The sequence below is a fragment of the Nerophis lumbriciformis genome, linkage group LG16, assembly GCF_033978685.3.
Source record: "Nerophis lumbriciformis linkage group LG16, RoL_Nlum_v2.1, whole genome shotgun sequence".
Lineage (NCBI taxonomy): Eukaryota > Metazoa > Chordata > Actinopteri > Syngnathiformes > Syngnathidae > Nerophis > Nerophis lumbriciformis.
The window spans coordinates 6,514,238-6,535,523 of NC_084563.2; the positions used below are offsets into that span (position 1 = coordinate 6,514,238).

Sequence of the window (21,286 nt, forward strand, 5' to 3'; positions counted from 1 at the left end):
CGGGAAGCAGTGTCGATTGTCATTGTTGTTACGCGATTTCGTGAATAAAACTTTTAAAAATATATTTTTTTAATTAATGAAAAACCGTATTTTTTATCACTGCAACCGTAACCCGGAATAGGTTGATGAAAACCGTACTACCGTATTTTCCGCACCATAAGGTGCCCTGGGTTAAAAGCCGCGCCTTCAATGAACGGCATATTTCAAAACTTTGTCCACCTATAAGCCGCCCGGTGTTGTAAGCCGCATCTAACTGCGCTAAAGGAATGTCAAAAAAACAGTCAGATAGGTCAGTCAAACTTTAATAATATATTAAAAACCAGCGTTCTAACAACTCTGTTCACTCCCAAAATGTACGCAAATGTGCAATCACAAACATAGTAAAATTCAAAATAGTGCAGAGCAATAGCAACATAATGTTGCTCGAACGTTAATGTCACAACACACAAAATAAACATAACGCTCACTTTCTGAAGTTATTCTTCATTCATAAATCCCTCGAATTATTCTCCTTCGTTGTCCGAATTGAAAAGTTGGGCGAATGTGGGATCCAAAATGTCGTCTGGCGCTGTCTCCCTGTCTTGGTGAACGTCACGTGTGTTCGCCTTCTGTCATCCACTGTTCCCACGCAGTTAGCAGTCTAGCTTCGAATGCCCTGTTGACACCAATATCTAGCGGCTGGAGGTCTTTTGTCAATCCACCCGGAATGACGGCGAGTATTGAATTAAGCGCGTAAGCGTGTCTCTTAATGTGATGTTATGAGCTAGCAAATATAACAACTACACTACCCAGCATGCAACGATAGTGACGAGCATGCGCGGTAGCCCTGAGAAGCGTTGTTGTATGCTGGGAGTTAGAATGTGGTTATGAGCACGCTGTGAGTAAACGTTGAGAACTCAGTTAACACGCCTCGTCTGCATTATTTATAATTAGACAGACAACACACTTAATAGGAGCCATTTTGGGGTCTTTACATAAACACACAAATGGAAATGAAACGTCACATATCCCAGCATGCACCGCGCGCTTCTTCTACGGGGAAAAAAGATGGCGGCTGTTTACCGAAGTTGCGAGACCGAAACTTTATGAAAATCAATCTTAATATTTATCCATATATAAAGCGCACCGGGTTATATGGCGCACTGTCAGCTTTTGAGAAAATTTGTGGTTTTTAGGTGCGCCTTATAGTGCGGAAAATACGGTAATTACGGGAAAACCGGAGTAGTTGGCAGGTATGTATATTTATCAATATGAGGCTGCTGACGTACCGCACAGTAACGGATACTAATTACTTATTAGACCCTCCAAGAAGACAACTGTAAACACTAGTGAAAATGTGTTTTCATACTTATCTAAATAAAAAGGGACAAACAAACTATTGGTTTATTTGAACAGAATGATACAATTCACGCATGTTTGTTATTGTAATCAGAAGAATGTATGCATGAAAAAGGATAGTCAACATACAAGTAGGGGTGTAACGGTACGTGTATTTGTATTGAACCGTTTCGGTACGGGGGTTTCAGTTCGGAGGTGTACCGAACGAGTTACCACACGAACATAAGTAGCCGCCTAAGCTAAAGTCTTAACAAGCTGCTCCGCTTCCTTCTGCCTCTGTCTCCTACACAGCACCCAGCATTGTCCCACCCACACAACCATCTGATTGGTTACACACACAGCGGTAACAGCCAATCAGCAGTGCGTATTCAGGTTGCATGTAGTCAGTGCTAAGCGTTTAGCAGGTAAGCATCAGGCAGCGGACTCTCCCCAAATTATAACAAACAACTCCCAGTCAATTACTAGTAACATCACTATGAGCCCGTTGACCTTCTAGAAACAAACAGCAGCTCAGTTCGCTCCCAGTCCTGGCTTGAGGTGAAGGCTATTTCGCTTTTAGCGTAACGCTAGCTCATTTTGCGGTGTGTGTGTGTTATGGACAGCAAAGCCCTGTCTGTTATTTCACTTTACCTTTTTCTGTGTTGATTGAGTTGTGTTAAAGCAGCAAAAAAGGACATTATGTTAAATGAAGAGTTTGTCTCTGATAGTTGATATAATAATGTAACTGCATAGTGTTCAGGGATGAATAGTCTCTCCTATTGCACCATTTTTTTTTAGCTATAGTTACATTACTCATTAGTAATGGAGCATCCTAGTTTTGAATGGCAGGGTCCCTGCTATCACATGTTTATAAAAATATAATATTTACATAATAAAAATCAACGACAGGCTTCCCAAATGCTGTAATAAATTAAACATGAGTTGACTTGAAACTGTTTAATGTTGCACTTTTTATATGTAGAAGAAAAGTTGTGTCATTTTATTTAATCTGAGCAACAACTTGAGGCAGTTTAATGTTGATTAACGTGGGCAGAATTATTATAGTGTTCCCAATGTTAAAAGGATAAAACCATTGTTTACAAAATTTGTAAATAACCAAAAAAACGTATATTTTGTTGTTTTCTTACTGTACTGAAAATGAACCGAACCGTGACCTCTAAACCGAGGTACGTACCGAACCGAAATTTTTGTGTACAGTTACACCCCTTCCCAGCCCTAATTCATACTTACCTTCATGTACACATCGTAAAGCCCACAGTCTTTATGTACATTCAGTAAAACATTTGAAGATGTTTTTTTGAGGTGGTCTGCAGTAACGTTTTAGCAGTCAATCCCATATCAGTGAGATATTTTCTAACAGTCTTCCTGAAAAAAAAAGGGACCCAACATTTAGTCTTAGTCTTGGATAGTCAGGGTGAGGACACATACTAAAACTGATATGTACATTACATTGTATATTGTACATTGTATACTGATATGTACATTGTACATTATAATTGTACAACTAGTATTGTAATATTTAATGTAAGGTGGACATGGTCACCAAAATGTATGCAGCTGGGGTAGGCTCCAGCCACCGAGAGCAAAATGGATGCTATTTCTTTAAAAAGGCTGAATGTGCTGTTCAGTTGCTGCTGCTTTTTGTACTGGTGTCTACAACTTCATGAGTTTCTCATTGAAAAAGAACTACCGGTAACAAATGCATACCTGCCAACTTTTGAAATCAGAAAAACCTAGTAGCCAGGGTCCAGGGGCCGCAGGCCCCGGTAGGTCCAGGACAAAGTCCTGGTGGGGGGTTCCTTCGCCCCCCGACGCAAAATGATTATTAGCATTCAGACAGGTTAAAATGTTGCTAAAACCATCACTTTTCTATCAGTCACAGTGACTTTTCAAAACAAAAATATTACAGCAAAAATCATATGGGTTGATTGACATGTTTATTCTGTAAGCTAACTTCAATAGTTTGAAATTATTTTGACAGTTAATGCCAGTTATCCTGTCAACCTTTCACAAGACTTCAATTTGTTAATTGAAAGTATAAACAGTATAAACACTTTTTACAGTAAACAAATGGTAAAACAGTACTAAACAATTCCATTAAAAAAGAAATTGGTGTCATTAACTTTCTGTCCAAGCTTGTATAATCTACTGCCTTGTTCAATTGTAAAAAATATTCTGTGCCTAAAATTCACATTTCTATCACAATTATCATACTGTAAACATGGTAAGCTAACTTCATTAAAATTAATAGTCCTGTCAATAGCATGGAATTACAATTCAAATGTAGTTTTTTTGTAAACCTTTCAAAAGAATTCAAAATATGAAAAATTAATGAAAATTAATTTAAGCCATCAGACACTTGAAAAGTGGCACATCACATCTCTAATGTAATCATTTGAACTTTTCAACAGAAATAGCACTGCAAAAATATTAAGGACATACTTCTGTATTTTGGTAGTTATGCTGTCAACATTTAACAAGATTTCTTCAACTTGGACTTGAAAGCATAAACAGTATAAACACTTTTAACAGTATAACAGTACTAAACAATTCCAATAGATAACATTGGTGTCATTACCTTTTTGTTTGCTCAATTATTGCCTCCGTAAATAAAACTTCGGAGTTTATCACATCCAAAGAATCTGTTTGGGCGACGAAAAACGTTGAACGTTTTCCACTTGTATCGCTAGCAACGGCATTAGACTTGTGTTTTTTTGTCCCAACGTGGTCTTTTACATCGCTAATTCCTCCGTGTCCGATCGAAAAATCTTGTCTGCACAAGGTGCAATTCGCGTAGTTTTCACCCTTTTTGGAACGGATAATTATTCCCGGATAGGCTTTTGAATATTCTTCACAGAATGACTGCAGTTTTCTTTTCGGTTTAAGACTCTTATGCGATTTTTCTCCGGCTGATTCCATGATCGTTCGCTCGTTTGGAAACAATGGCCTCGTGCTTGGCAGCGGTGCTATAAATAGCCTCGCGCATGGCATTCGGAATGGCTCGATAGGAAGTTACGGGAAGCAGTGTCGATTGTCATTGTTATGCGATTTCGTGAATAAAACTTTTTTTTTAAATATATTTTTTTAATTAATGAAAAACCGTATTTTTTTATCACTGCAACCGTAACCCGGAATAGGTTGATGAAAACCGTACTAATTACGGGAAAACCGGAGTAGTTGGCAGGTATGCAATAGTGTACACACACACACACACCTATTTTGTTTGCCCGAAAGGTAAGTGGGTGTGGCTTAAATACGATGTGCTCTATAGTCCATAAAATGCCATCTCTTTTCTGGAAAGAGCTCTTTAAAAAAACTTGAATATTGCAAAAATAGCGACTAATTTTTGATTAAATAAGTCGTTATGAACAATTGACCCAGATCAATCATGGCTTTATTGCAAAAGTGAATGGAGATTTTCAAGTCATGTGGCACAGACTTACCCATGATGCACCAGTCAGCGTGTTGTTGGCCAGGATGTAAGCGGCCGCAGCCATCTGAGATGGAAGATACTTCAAGAAGGGATCACAATCCACCAGGCTGAGCTCTCCCAGGTACTGCAACAAAAATCCCAATCTTTAAATCTCAAACTTGTGGCGTTTGGGGCACATTCTCACCATGGCCAGGCTCTGGGTCTGCTTGCTGGTGTGGTGATGCAGGAAGTACTGCGTGAGGAACTGGTTGATGGTGGGTGCCGCCAGATCAAAGGAGAGCACCTTGAGCACCAGCTGCTCCATCCTCAACACCTGCTTCTTGGTGTAGGTGTCGTCTGTGATGTAGACAAACTCCGACACTTCCGGGGGGTAGATCTCCTCAAACTTGCTGCGGTGGGCAGACGCTCGGCGTTAGGAGGAACAGCTTCTACTCTGGGTTAGGGTCGTGCAGTTGGACTTACGAGGCCAGCAGCATGGCGGCGGTGCCCACCAGCTGCAGCTTGCCCCTCAGGACGGACATGGACGACAGGAAGCGGTCGATGTAGTTGACGGCCAGGTAGAGGGTCTCGTTCTGGAGCTTGTACTCCTCACCCACCTCCACCAGCCAGTCCACCAGGATGGCACGCATGCTGCTGGTGATGTCGGGCTGCTTCTTCATGTAGCCTGCTCTGGGACGGCTCTTGGCCTGGTCGGGACAGAAGACGGACATGGGTCAGCGGTCTTTAGACACGCCACAGGTGACCGTGCCGTTTAGTGTGACGCCTCGCCTCCATCTCCCTCAGGTAGGTGTGGATCTCCGCGGCGTATTCGGGAACATCAGTCACGTTGACAGGCTTGTCCTCAGCCTCCATCGCAGACATGTCCATGGGAGAGTCTACACAAGTTCAAGCACACAATTAGTCTTCGTCTTGGATAGTCAGGGTGAGGACACATACCAAAACTGACATGTCCATGGGAGAGTCTACACAAGTTCAAGCACACAATTAGTCTTGGATAGTCGGGTTGAGGACATGTACCAAAACTGACATGTCCATGGGAGAGTCTACACAAGTTCAAGCACACAATTAGTCTTCGTCTTGGATAGTCAGGGTGAGGACACATACCAAAACTGACATGTCCATGGGAGAGTCTACACAAGTTCAAGTACACAATTAGTCTTGGATAGTCGGGTTGAGGACATGTACCAAAACTGACATGTCCATGGGAGAGTCTACACAAGTTCAAGTACACAATTAGTCTTGGATAGTCAGGGTGAGGACACATACCTAAACCGACATGTCCATGGGAGAGTCTACACAAGTTCAAGTACACAATTGGTATTGGATAGTCAGGGTGAGGACACATACCTAAACCGACATGTCCATGGGAGAGTCTACACAAGTTCAAGTACACAATTAGTCTTGGATAGTCGGGTTGAGGACATGTACCAAAACTGACATGTCCATGGGAGAGTCTACACAAGTTCAAGTACACAATTAGTCTTGGATAGCCAGGGTGAGGACACATACCTAAACCGACATGTCCATGGGAGAGTCTACACATGTTCAAGTACACAACTAGTCTTGGATAGTCGGGTTGAGGACATGTACCAAAACTGACATGTCCATGGGAGAGTCTACACAAGTTCAAGCACACAATTAGTTTTCGTCTTGGATAGTCAGGGTGAGGACACATACCAAAACTGACATGTCCATGGGAGAGTCTACACAAGTTCAAGCACACAATTGGTCTTGGATAATGGGCGTGAGGACACATACCAAAACTGACATGTCCATGGGAGAGTCTACACAAGTTCAAGCACACTATTAGTCTTCGTCTTGGATAGTCAGGGTGAGGACACATACCAAAACTGACATGTCCATGGGAGAGTCTACACAAGTTCAAGGAAACAATTACCGTATTTTTCGGACTATAAGTCGCAGGTTTTTTTCATAGTTTGGCCGGGGGTGCGACTTGTGTGAAATTAACAACATATTAGCGTAAAATATCAAATCATATTATTTATCTCATTCACGTAAGAGACTTATACTCCAGTGCGACTTATGTTTTTTTCCTTCTTTATTATGCATTTTCGGCCGGTGCGACTTATACTCCGAAAATACGGTAGTCTTGGATAGTCTGGTTGAGGACATGTACCTAAACTGACATGTCCATGGGAGAGTCTACACAAGTTCAAGCACGCAATTAGTCTTGGATAGTCAGGGTGAGGGAACGTACCAAAACTGACATCAGAATCAGAAATCATCCATCCATCCATCCATTTTCTACCGCTTATTCCCTTCGGGGTCGCTGGAGCCTATCTCAGCTACAATCGGGCGGAAGGCGGCGGGGTACACCCTGGACAAGTCGCCACCTCATCGCAGGGCCAACACAGATAGACAGACAACATTCACACACTAGGGCCAATTTAGTGTTGCCAATCAACCTATCCCCAGGTGCGTGACTTTGGAGGTGGGAGGAAGCCGAAGTACCCGGAGGGAACCCACGCAGTCACGGGGAGGACATGCAAACTCCACACAGAAAGATCTCGAGGCCGGGATTGAACTCACGACTACTCAGGACCTTCGTATTGTGAGGCAGACGCACTAACCCCGAGGGGAAATGAAAATTTTCAGCACAATCCCATTCAAGCTCAGACAAACATTACAGGGAGACAGAACAGGATCGCTGACGGAGGGGGGGTCCAGAATGAGGCCAAGGAAAAAACAAACAAAAAAAAAACAACAACTCATAGCCATGAGTTGAGACATGTCCATGGAAGAGTCTACACAAGTTCAAGTACACGATTAGTCTTAAAGTCTTGGATAGTCTGGGTGAGGGCACATACCAAAACTGACGTCCATGGCCGCAGGAATTTCCAGCATGGCCAGTGGTTGCCGCAGACGGGTGACGGCATGGTCCACCTTTAGGGGCAGATCCTCCGCCACTTTGGTGGCCTCTGTGCCGCGATGCTTCTTGACACAGGCGCCCACTGCTTCGTCCACGTGGACCTGGAAGGTCTGCTTGGACGAGACTTTGCAGAGCTCTTCATTTTTGCAAGAAAGCGGCTGTGAGGACTCCTAACAAAAACAGCAACAATTGCAAGATTATTACCCCTGGTAAAAAATCTAAATTTAAATGCAATTAGAAATGAAAGCAACTAGGAGTGTAACGGTACGTGTAATTGTATTGAACCGTTTCGGTACGGGCTTCCGGAGGTGTACCGAACGAGTTTCCACACGGACATATTAAGTAGCGTAACGCACGTTGTGTAAACAATGCACACCGGCATGCTAGCAGCTAATGGGCTAGGATAGACTGACCATACGTCCTCTTTTCACCGGACATGTCCTCTTTTGTGGAGCTGTCCGGGCGGAGTTTCTTAAATGCCTCAAATGTCCGGCATTTTCAGTTAGGGTTGCGTGTATTTTCAATGTACGTTCAGGGTTAAGAAGGGGTTAAAAACAAAACAAATTGTGCGCGCAGCAGCATTGGTGAGGGAGGGGCAGAGACAGAGAGAGAGAGAGAGTTATGCTTTTTATCCATAGATTTATCACATTTCATTTTTTATTATCTATAGCAGGGGTGTCAAAAGTGTGCCCCGAAGGCCATTTGCGGCCCACAGCTAATGTTTTAAAGGCCCACGGCACATTCTAAAAATACTATTAAAATAAACAAAAACATAACAAAAGTCAAATAAAAAAGGTTAAATGTAATTTAGAAAAAGTTGCAATGTTGACTAATAAAACAAAGCTGGGTTTTTTTCTTTCAAACTGTCATTGCTCATAACATAATATTGAATCAAAATCAATGTTATTATGAATTATTGACCTATCCAAGGTTCCCATTACTTCACATCAAATATTCCACTAAGAAAAATATTTTTGGTGGAAGATTTTGCAAATTTGGTAAATAACCCAAAAATGTATATTTTGTTGTTTTCTTATTGTACTGAAAATGAACCGAACCGTGACCTCTAAACCGAGGTACGTACCGAACCAACATTTTTTGTGTACCGTTACACCCCTAAAAGCAACACATTATGATGAAAAACGGACTACAAAATTAGAAGTCGTAAACCTAGGATAGGATAGGTCATCCTATAGTAGTCATCATCATCATCTCTTTGTCACGTGACGAGGGAGAGCAGGTAGCTCTCCCTCGTCACGTGACCGCCGCGGTCCAATCAGCTGTGCTTACAAGCCTGTAGCAGGAAGTGGCCAGTAGACAGATTTAATTTCTGCTGGAGGTACGTTTTTATTCTCGTTTTCACCCGAAATATTGTGCTGACGGGATTCTAAACTAAATGCCTATTTGTTAACTTTATAGAGCAGACTACCAGCGCCGGATTTTTTGTCATTAAGCTGTGTGTGACTGTAGAAGCGCAGTTGGTGAGTCCATGTTTATGAAAATATATTAGTCTTTCTTCCATTGTGTCATTGCAACAGTCTTTGTGGCATATTCTCAATCGTCCATATACAAGGTCTATGACTTCAATCAATCAATCAATGTTTATTTATATAGCCCTAAATCACAAGTGCATACCTGCCAACTTTTGAAATCAGAAAAACCTAGTAGCCAGGGTCCAAGGGCCGCAGGCCCCGGTAGGTCCAGGACAAAGTCCTGGTGGAGGGTTCAGGGCTTCGCCCCCCGACGCAAAATGATTATTAGCATTCAGACAGGTTAAAATGTTGCTAAAACCATCACTTTTCTATCAGTCACAGTGACTTTTCAAAACAAAAATATTACAGCAAAAATCATATGGGTTGATTGACATGTTTATTCTGTAAGCTAACTTCAATAGTTTGAAATTATTTTGACAGTCAATGCCAGTTATCCTGTCAACCTTTCACAAGACTTCAATTTGTTAATTGAAAGTATAAACACTTTTTACAGTAAACAAATGGTAAAACAGTACTAAACAATTCCATTAAAAAAAAAAATTGGTGTCATTAACTTTCTGTCCAAGCTTGTATAATCTACTGCCTTGTTCAATTGTAAAAAATATTCTGTGCCTAAAATTCACATTTCTATCACAATTATCATATTGTAAACATGGTAAGCTAACTTCATTAAAATTAATAGTCCTGTCAATAGCATGGAATTACAATTCAAATGTAGTTTTTTTGTAAGCCTTTCAAAAGAATTCAAAATATGAAAAATTCATGAAAATTAATTGAAGCCATCAGACACTTGAAAAGTGGCACATCACATCTCTAATGTAATCATTTGAACTTTTCAACAGAAATAGCACTGCAAAAATATTAAGGACATACTTCTGTATTTTGGTAGTTATGCTGTCAACATTTAACAAGATTTCTTCAACTTGGACTTTAAAGCATAAATAGTATAAACACTTTTAACAGTATGTCGTGCTGTGAAATACAGCCGACAGGATTGCGCACCAAACACGAAGCAAGGCCAAAGCGCATGCGGTGCAGGAGAACAAAGGACTTCTTTCATTTAAGGTTTGTGATAAACCATCAAACTCATTCGTTAAAAGGACTCTGCTCCCCTCACCTCCCAGGGGGTGATCAAGGGTGATGGGTCAAATGCAGAGAATAATCTCGCCACACCTAGTGTGTGTGTGACAATCATTGGTACTTTAACTTTTAACTTTATAGTAATATAAAGCAAATTTTTCTGGACATTATCATGCAAGAAAAGTTTATTTTTGGGACCGCGATCACCGCGTAATGATTTTTAAAGGTTGCATTACAAACATTTAACTGTCCCATGTGATCAGCCAGTGCGATTGGAAGTCCATGCTCAATTATTGCCTCCGTAAATAAAACTTCGGCATTTATCACATCCAAAGAATCTGTTTGGGCGACGAAAAACGTTGAAAGTTTTCCACTTGTATCGCTAGCAACGGCATTAGACTTGTTTTTTTGTCCCAACGTGGTCTTTTACATCGCTAATTCCTCCGTGTCCGATCGAAAAATCTTGTCTGCACAAGGTGCAATTCGCGTAGTTTTCACCCTTTTTTTTTTAATTAATGAAAACCGTATTTTTTATCACTGCAACCGTAACCCGGAATAGGTTGATGAAAACCGTACGAATTACGGGAAAACCGGAGTAGTTGGCAGGTATGCAAGTGTCTCAAAGGGCTGCACAAGCCACAAGGACGTCCTCGGTACAAAGCCCACATAAGGGCAAGGAAAAACTCACCCCAATGATAACTATTGTGTACTGAATGTACTTTTGAATGTGTTTGATAATAAGCACGTTCAGTGCACTGACCGAATTGTATAGGTCATATTTATGCTGTTAATAGTTATTTTAGCACTATATTGCATATTGTGATTCTGACATGTATGTTGATTTATATTGTACAATATTGAGGAAAAAACTAGAACCTGTTCTGAATACTTTATAATGCAATTAGTGTTATTTAAAGAAGATATTTGATTTGTGTACACATGGATTTATAAGAATGGTCCTGGTTCTTACACAAGCCAGGCTTCTCTTTATGATGGCGAGCTAAGGAAAAAAAAAAGCATCTAGTCCAAGGATCGTTCTTGGGAGATTCCAGCCAGGAACCCCACCACCTGTTCTGTCTGGACTGGTAGGAGGCTCTCCAACCAACCCTCTACACATTTTCACCCTTAACCGCAGCACATGGACTGTACTGCTTTACTCTCCAAAACCTTTCTCCAAGAACTCTATTATCTGAGCTGAGATTTAAACAAGATCCAGAGACACTAAATAATTGAATTGGAACACAGAGCCATGTCTATTTTTGGGCAGAATTATTAGTGTTCCCAACATTATAAGGATAAAGCCACTGTTTACACATTTTGGTAAATAAATAACCAGAAAATTTATATTTTGTTATTTTCTTACTGTACCGAAAATGAACCGCACCGTGACCTCTAAACCGAGGTACGTACCGAACTGAAATTGTGTACCGTTACACGCCTATTTACATCTTAAACATCTAAAAAAAATTATTTGAGAATGTCCGGCGGGCCAGATTGAAAGGTTTAACGGGCCGCATGTGGCCCCCGGGCCTTCATTTGCCCAGGTCTGCTTCATAGGCAAGTTGAAAAACTTATTGGGGTGGTCAATTGCACGGAATATGTACCGGTACTAGGGATGTCCCGATCCGATATTTGGATCGGATCGGCTGCCGATATTTGCCAAAAATTGCGTCTCGGCAAGGCATGGGAAAATGCCGATCCAGATCCAGTTTAAAAAAAAACTCCGGTCCGTGTTTTCCAACGCACCTATTTAAATAATACACTCCACTTTTCTGCTGCTCCGTATTTTCCGTTCCGCATTTTCCAGCACACCTTCAACACATCCACACGTCTGTGAATTCTCACGCAGTTGCTTTTAGCTGCTGGCATTACACGACAGGCTCTTCTCACTCTTTCCTGTGTCTCCCTCTCACAGACAGTGAGCGCACCTTCTTACACACGTCACATACTGTCACGTCATACGTCACATACTGTCACGTCATACGTCACATACGTATACGTCCTCTCCCAGCAGAGAGCGAGGTAGCGGCATGGCTAACGTTAGCTGTGATGCTAGCGCAGCCGCTAAAGGTGCGCGCCTGCTCAAGCGTCCTCTGCGCACGGCAAATCTATGCCACGCACAAAATCAAATAAAAAATAAGCGCATAACAATTTTCGACACACGGACACGACAGAGAAAACAGTTTTCGTCATCCTTGTTCAAATATTGTGACGTCTGTCGAGACGCTTATCTCCATTCGGTGCCACACGTCCAGACTCCACACCATCAAAATTTCCACATCAACACCGTATGAAAAAATTAGTGATCTATTTAGTTGTGATTTCCTTCTCTGCATGAAAGTTTAAACGTAGCATATATTAATGCAGTATGAAGAAGAATGTTTTAATGTAGACATGCAAGCCTTGAAAGAACATTTTGAAAATCAAGAATACATTTCCTGCAAATGGGTGCATTTCTACCCTATATTTTAACTTTAGATTTATTCTCATATCAAACTCTTTTGGCTGTCTTTTTGACATCAGGCGCCCCCCTCCACACCCTGGATTATAAATAATGTAAATAATTCAATGTGATTATCTTGTGTGATGACTGTATTATGATAATAGTATATATCTTATAGTATATATCTGTATCATGAATCAATTTAAGTGGACCCCGACTTAAACAAGTTGAAAAACTTATTGGGGTGTTACCATTTAGTGGTCAATTGTACGGAATATGTACTTCACTGTGCAACGTACTAATAAAAGTCTCAATCAATCAATCAAAACACATAGAATCATCATACTGCTGTGATTATATGCATCAAGTGTTCGTTCAAGGCTAAGGCAAAATATCGAGATATATATTGTGTATCGCAATATGGCCTTAAAATATCGCAATATTAAAAAAAGGCCATATCGCCCAGCCCTAGTTCAATGATGCCATTTCTGTTTGTCATGTATAATTTTGTCTATTTTGTGTTTATCCTTGAATAAACAGGTCAGTTTCTTGTTACCAACCATTGTGTATTATTCAAACTCCCCTAATTCAGCTGGCTAGTTGTTATCAAGAGTACTAAAACCCTTTTCAACATGATTCTGACAACTAAGTACCGTAGGCTAAATAACTTTTAACTTTAATACATGCTCGGATAGGCCAGTATCGGTATCTGAAATGCAAAAACAATATCGGTATCGGATCGGAAGTGCAAAAACCTGGATCGGGACATCCCTAACCGGTACACTGCGAAAACTGAAATCTAAGTAATATTAAATGTCAAATAAGGGTGATATTTGCTTATTTTCTGTCTGATAAGATCATTCTTCTCACTAAGCAGATTTGATGTTAGAGTGTTTTACTTGTTTTGGTCCTAAATGATCTCAGTAAGATATTACAGCTTGTTGCTGAGATTTGATGACCTATATTGAGTAAAACATGCTTGAAACTAGAATATCAACTGTTGCAAAGCTGTGTCATCAACACTCACGAGTATAAAACTACTTTTTCAAAGTAAGAATTTCTTATATCAAGCATGAAATAAAAAATCATTACTTTGACACAATTGTGTCTCATAATTAAAACAGATGACAGCCAAATGGACTTTGCAGTTTTATTTTCAACAATAGAGCATACGTACTCGTATAGTAGTACAGTTGGCACAGTACAGCAAACTGACAGTTGATATTTAAACATTTAACATTTCAAACAATTTCGAACAGAAATAGTTCATGCACATTCAGATAAATTCTTCAAAATTACTAGTTATATATATATATATATATATATATATAGCGCACTAATTGACTAAAAGAGCACGCACTTGGCGCGACGATGTCATGTTATCAATGGCAAAATGCAAGAAATGTAATGCCGAGCGCATATCATTATGTCAAGATAATGGCACTAGCATTTACTTAAATTTAAGAATATTTTTCAACATAGAGAAAAAAAGGTCTCATATTTGTTTTTTCTATCAAGAAAAGTGCACTTGTTATTAGTGAGAAAAACCTTATTTTAAAAAAGGTATTTTTGGGTTCATTGAGGTTAGCTAATTTTACTTGTTTTGGAAAGTCTTGACAAGCCAAATTTTCTTGTTCTATTGGCAGATCATTTTGCTTAGTTCAAGTAAAAAAAAAAAAAAAAAAGTCTGCGGGCTATAGAGCATTTTGTATTGGAGCTCCAGTACTATGGAATGCCCTCCTGGTAACAGTTAGAGATGCTACCTCATTTAAGTCCCATCTTAAAACTCATTTGTATACTCTAGCCTTTTAATAGACCCCCTTTTTACTCAGTGGCCTAGTGGCTAGAGTGTCCCTGAGATCGGTAGGTTGGGAGTTCAAACCCCGGCCGAGTCATACCAAAGACTATAAAAATGGGACGCATTACCTCCCTGCTTGGCATTCAGCATCAAGGGTTGGAATTGGGGGTTAAATAACCAAAAATGATTCCCGGGCGCGGCCTCCGCTGCTGCCCACTGCTCCCCTCACCTCCCAGGGGGTGAACAAGGGGATGGATCAAATGTAGAGGACACATTTTACCACACCGAGTGTGTGCGTGACAATCATTGGTACTTTAAACTTTAGGACCAGTTGATCTGCAGTTTCTTTTCTCCTCTGCCCCCTCTCCCTTGTGGAGGGGGCACAGGTCCGGTGGCCATGGATGAAGTGCTGGCTGTCCAGAGTCGGGACCCGGGGTGGACCGCTCGCCTGTGCATCGGTTGGGGACATCTCTGCGCTGCTGACCCGTCTCCAGCTCGGGATGGTTTCCTGCTGGCCCCACTATGGACTGGACTCTCACTATTATGTTGGATCCACTATGGACTGGACTTTCACTATTATGTTAGATCCACTATGGACTGGACTCTCACTATTATGTTAGATCCACTATGGACTGGACTCTCACTATTGTGTTAGATCCACTATGGACTGGACTCTCACTATTATGTTGGATCCACTATGGACTGGACTTTCACTATTATGTTAGATCCACTATGGACTGGACTCTCACTATTATGTTGGATCCACTATGGACTGGACTTTCACTATTATGTTAGATCCACTATGGACTGGACTCTCTCACTTTTATGTTGGATCCACTATGGACTGGACTCACACTATTATGTTAGATCCACTATGGACTGGACTCTCACACTATTATGTTAGATCCACTATGGACTGGACTCTCTCACTATTATGTTAGATCCACTATGGACTGGACTCTCTCACTATTATGTTAGATCCACTATGGACTGGACTTTCACTATTATGTTAGATCCACTATGGACTGGACTCTCTCACTATTATGTTGGATCCACTATGGACTGGACTAGTGATGGGTCCGGCAACACCGATGCATCGGCGCATGCGTCGAGCTCATAGAGCGAAACCCTGTGTCGGTGCGCGTACCGCTTTTAGAAAGTCACGTGACCGATCATGAGCTGTTTTGGTCACGTGACCGATACGCGAACTGTGTCGCACTCCCGCCTCCTCTGTGCCCTGTGAGCGGCTCTTTTCTACAGCCGGAGAAATAATAACTAAGAAGAGACGACTGAAGTGCTGATATCAACCAAACCTAACCCCCCCCCTCTCTATCCCACACCCCGGATTGTAAATAATGTAAATAATTCAATGTATATACTCTGATGATTAACTTGTGTGATGACTGTATTATGATGATAGTATATATCTGTATCATTAATCAATTTAAGTGGACCCCGACTTAAACAAGTTGAAAAACTTATTGGGGTGTTACCATTTAGTGGTCAATTGTACGGAATATGTACTTCACTGTGCAACCTACTAATAAAAGTCTCAATCAATGAAAGAAATAGTCTAAAATTGAATACGTTGGAAAAACTGTTTTTTTTAAATAAAAATGTGTAAAAAATTTAAAAAAAAATCCCAGTCCACAAGCATCCTCATTCACAACACATTCTCTTAGATTTCCATGTTATGATACATGTTCACATTTTTTATTGACGGTATCTAAAAAAGATAAAAAATATATTTATTTAAATGAAGATATGAAATAATCCTAAATGAAATACAATGACTTGGTTTATATTATTGTATATACAGGTAAAAGCCAGTAAATTAGAATATTTTGAAAAACTTGATTTATTTCAGTAATTGCATTCAAAAGGTGTAACTTGTACATTATATTTATTCATTGCACACAGACTGATGCATTCAAATGTTTATTTCATTTAATTTTGATGATTTCAAGTGGCAACAAATGAAAATCCAAAATTCCGTGTGTCACAAAATTAGAATATTACTTAAGGCTAATACAAAAAAGGGATTTTTAGAGATGTTGGCCAACTGAAAAGTATGAAAATGAAAAATATGAGCATGTACAATACTCAATACTTGGTTGGAGCTCCTTTTGCCTCAATTACTGCGTTAATGCGGCGTGGCATGGAGTCCATGAGTTTCTGGCACTGCTCAGGTGTTATGAGAGCCCAGGTTGCTCTGATAGTGGCCTTCAACTCTTCTGCGTTTTTGGGTCTGGCATTCTGCATCTTCCTTTTCACAATACCCCACAGATTTTCTATGGGGCTAAGGTCAGGGGAGTTGGCGGGCCAATTTAGAACAGAAATACCATGGTCCGTAAACCAGGCACGGGTAGATTTTGCGCTGTGTGCAGGCGCCAAGTCCTGTTGGAACTTGAAATCTCCATCTCCATAGAGCAGGTCAGCAGCAGGAAGCATGAAGTGCTCTAAAACTTGCTGGTAGACGGCTGCGTTGACCCTGGATCTCAGGAAACAGAGTGGACCGACACCAGCAGATGACATGGCACCCCAAACCATCACTGATGGTGGAAACTTTACACTAGACTTCAGGCAACGTGGATCCTGTGCCTCTCCTGTCTTCCTCCAGACTCTGGGACCTCGATTTCCAAAGGAAATGCAAAATTTGCATGGTTGGGTGATGGTTTGGGGTGCCATGTCATCTGCTGGTGTCGGTCCACTCTGTTTCCTGAGATCCAGGGTCAACGCAGCCGTCTACCAGCAAGTTTTAGAGCACTTCATGCTTCCTGCTGCTGACCTGCTCTATGGAGATGGAGATTTCAAGTTCCAACAGGACTTGGCGCCTGCACACAGCGCAAAATCTACCCGTGCCTGGTTTACGGACCATGGTATTTCTGTTCTAAATTGGCCCGCCAACTCCCCTGACCTTAGCCCCATAGAAAATCTGTGGGGTATTGTGAAAAGGAAGATGCAGAATGCCAGACCCAAAAACGCAGAAGAGTTGAAGGCCACTATCAGAGCAACCTGGGCTCTCATAACACCTGCGCAGTGCCAGAAACTCATCGACTCCATGCCACGCCGCATTAACGCAGTAATTGAGGCAAAAGGAGCTCCAACCAAGTATTGAGTATTGTACATGCTCATATTTTTCATTTTCATACTTTTCAGTTGGCCAACATTTCTAAAAATCCCTTTTTTGTATTAGCCTTAAGTAATATTCTAATTTTGTGACACACGGAATTTTGGATTTTCATTTGTTGCCACTTCAAATCATCAAAATTAAATGAAATAAACATTTGAATGCATCAGTCTGTGTGCAATGAATAAATATAATGTACAAGTTACACCTTTTGAATGCAATTACTGAAATAAATCAAGTTTTTCAAAATATTCTAATTTACTGGCTTTTACCTGTACTAGGTCATAAAATCAGTGTCAGTTGAGTCGGTCCATAGGTTGCCTGTAGGGATTTGTAATGTCCAGCAGATGTCAGTATTTAGTGACACAGTATCGACACAGTATCAGTACAGTTTTGCAATGTGTCGAAACGCTTCATGACGCCTCACCAACCCATCACTAGACTGGACTCTCACTATTATGTTAGATCCACTATGGACTGGACTCTCACTATTATGTTAGATCCACTATGGACTGGACTCTCACTATTATGTTAGATCCCCTATGGACTGGACTCTCACTATTATGTTAGATCCACTATGGACTGGACTCTCACTATTAGATACACTATGGATTGGACTCTCACTATTATGTTAGACCCACTATGGACTGGACTCTCACTATTATGTTAGATCCACTATGGACTGGACTCTCACAATATTATGTTACATCCACTATGGACTGGACTCTCAGACTATTATGTTACATCCACTATGGACTGGACTCTCACTATTATGTTAGATCCACTATGGACTGGACTCTCACTATTAGATACACTATGGACTGGACTCTCACTATTAGATCCACTATGGACTGGACTCACAATATTATGTTAGATCCACTATGGACTGGACTCTCACTATTATGTTAGATCCACTATGGACTGGACTCTCACTATTATGTTAGATCCACTATGGACTGGACTCTCACTATTAGATACACTATGGACTGGACTCACAATATTATGTTACATCCACTATGGACTGGACTCTCACTATTATGTTAGATCCACTATGGACTGGACTCTCACTATTATATTAGATTCACTATGGACTGGACTCTCACTATTAGATACACTATGGACTGGACTCTCACTATTAGATCCACTATGGACTGGACTCACAATATTATGTTAGATCCACTATGGACTGGACTCTCACTATTAGATCCACTATGGACTGGACTCACAATATTATGTTAGATCCACTATGGACTGGACTCTCACTATTATGTTGGATCCACTATGGACTGGACTCTCACTATTAGATCCACTATGGACTGGACTCACAATATTATGTTAGATCCACTATGGACTGGACTCTCACTATTATGTTAGATCCACTATGGACTGGACTCTCACTATTATGTTAGATCCACTATGGACTGGACTCTCACTATTATATTAGATCCACTATGGACTGGACTCTCACTATTATATTAGATCCACTATGGACTGGACTCTCACTATTATATTAGATCCACTATGGACTGGACTCTCACTATTATGTTAGATCCACTATGGACTGGACTCTCACTATTATATTAGATCCACTATGGACTGGACTCTCACTATTATGTTAGATCCACTATGGACTGGACTCTCACAATATTATGTTACATCCACTATGGACTGGACTCTCACAATATTATGTTACATCCACTATGGACTGGACTCTCACTATTATATTAGATTCACTATGGACTGGACTCTCACTATTAGATACACTATGGACTGGACTCTCACTATTAGATACACTATGGACTGGACTCTCACTATTAGATCCACTATGGACTGGACTCTCACTATTATGTTAGACCCACTATGGACTGGGCTCTCACTATTTTGTTGGATCCACTATGGACTGGACTCTCACAATATTATGTTACATCCACTATGGACTGGACTCTCACAATATTATGTTACATCCACTATGGACTGGACTCTCACTATTATGTTAGATCCACTATGGACTGGACTCTCACTATTAGATACACTATGGACTGGACTCTCACTATTAGATACACTATGGACTGGACTCACAATATTATGTTAGATCCACTATGGACTGGACTCTCACTATTATGTTGGATCCACTATGGACTGGACTTTCACAATATTATGTCAGACCCACTCGACATCCATTGCTTTCGGTCTCCCCTGGGGGGGGTTACCCACATATGCGGTCCTCTCCAAGGTTTCTCAGTCATTCACACTGACATCCCATTGGGGTGAGTTTTTCCTTGCCCTTATGTGGGGCTCTGTACCGAGGATGTCGTTGTGGCTTGTGCAGCCCTTTGAGACACTTGTGATTTAGGGCTATATAAATAAACATTGATTGATTGATTGAAGTAAAATGCCTTTAACTTTTGTATTTTTTTCCCTTGTTTTTGAAGTGTACTGTGCAATCTACTAAGAAAAGTCTCAATCAAATTCCGGCTCCAGTCTGTTTATGTATTGAAGTTACAGCTCATTTTGTTACTTATTCTGTTTTATGTTGCACCAAGAACAATTCTTAGTTCTCCAACAATGGCAATAAAAAAACGATTCTGTTCATGTATTGAAGTGTTATCAATGACGGCTTTTAACGATCATTTTCATTTCAAAGGCTTGTTAGCCATCACATGTCTAGTTCATAGCGTGCGTGGTTGTGTTGAAATGGCGGATAGGCTGAATAAAGTGAAAAGAAGAATTACACGCGTGTTAGTATTATCGTGACGTGGAATAAGTGAATGTTGGAACATAAAAGTGGCAACAAAAGAGCACCGTTAGCTTAGCATGAGGCTAACTAACAAAGCGGAAACAGACCTGCTTGATAGCCCGCGGCTTCGGCGCTTTGCTCTGGTTCTGCTGGTTCTGGTTCTGGTTCTGCAGGGCTCCCAGCACGGTTCTGTGGGTCGTCGCTGGCTGCTTGGGCGGAACATTCTCCTGGTTCTCGGCTTTGGGCTTCAAGAAGCCCCGCAGCCTGGACAGCGTGTTCTCGTCGTTCATGGAGCCCGTCTGACTGCGGCTACTCAGCGACATGCTGGCTACTACTTAGCAAAACTAACCTTTTGGCGAACTACAAGTTATAAAAAAAAAAAACTCACCTTTTCTACAAGTTAAAAAAAACTCACCTTTGCTACAAGTTATAAAAAAACTAAGCAACAAATAGTGCGGCCAACGTTAAAAACGGAACAAGAAGGCTAACGCTAGTTGTCTGCGAGGGACGCAAGAAAGTTGAACAATACTGTGTTCCAAAAAAAAAAAGGCCAAATTAAATAATCAAAAAGAGAAATATTTCAACAAAAAAGGTGAATTTAAGGAGCAAGATTATGGCGCCGTCATGTTGCGGACGAGGCGTCGCAGCCGACAAACACTTTGCTCTCGTTCAAGTAGCCCGCGAGGATTGAAACGGGCCAATCGCAGCGCCGCCTGGCTAGTGACGTCACGGGCGTACGGAAGCCAAATTAGGACAAACGAGGATGATTACAAATTCAAAACCGCTTTGAGAAGCGCCTGGCGGGTTCACTTCATCCATCCATACATCCATCCAGTTTCTACCGCTTGTCCCTTTTGGAGGGGGCGGTGGGTGCTGGAGCTTATCTCAGCTGCATTCGAGCGGAAGGCCGGGTACACCCTGGACAAGTCGCCACCTCATCACAG

At 41.1% G+C, this 21,286-nt stretch overlaps 1 protein-coding gene across 1 annotated transcript in view; it reads right to left on the minus strand.

The window, feature by feature from the left end:
- The window catches only part of ccna2 (cyclin A2), a 31,923-nt gene extending 10,909 nt beyond the window's left edge, over nt 1-21,014 (minus strand). The window contains exons 1-6 of the mRNA XM_061977290.1: nt 20,450-21,014; nt 7,600-7,831; nt 5,540-5,646; nt 5,234-5,457; nt 4,956-5,160; nt 4,782-4,895 (exon numbers count right to left, since the gene is read on the minus strand). Coding sequence (XP_061833274.1) covers nt 4,782-4,895; nt 4,956-5,160; nt 5,234-5,457; nt 5,540-5,646; nt 7,600-7,831; nt 20,450-20,665 — 1,098 coding nt within the window. The 5' untranslated portion in view covers nt 20,666-21,014. The remainder of the gene's footprint in view (nt 1-4,781; nt 4,896-4,955; nt 5,161-5,233; nt 5,458-5,539; nt 5,647-7,599; nt 7,832-20,449) is intronic.
- Between the last annotated feature and the right edge of the window lie 272 nt (nt 21,015-21,286).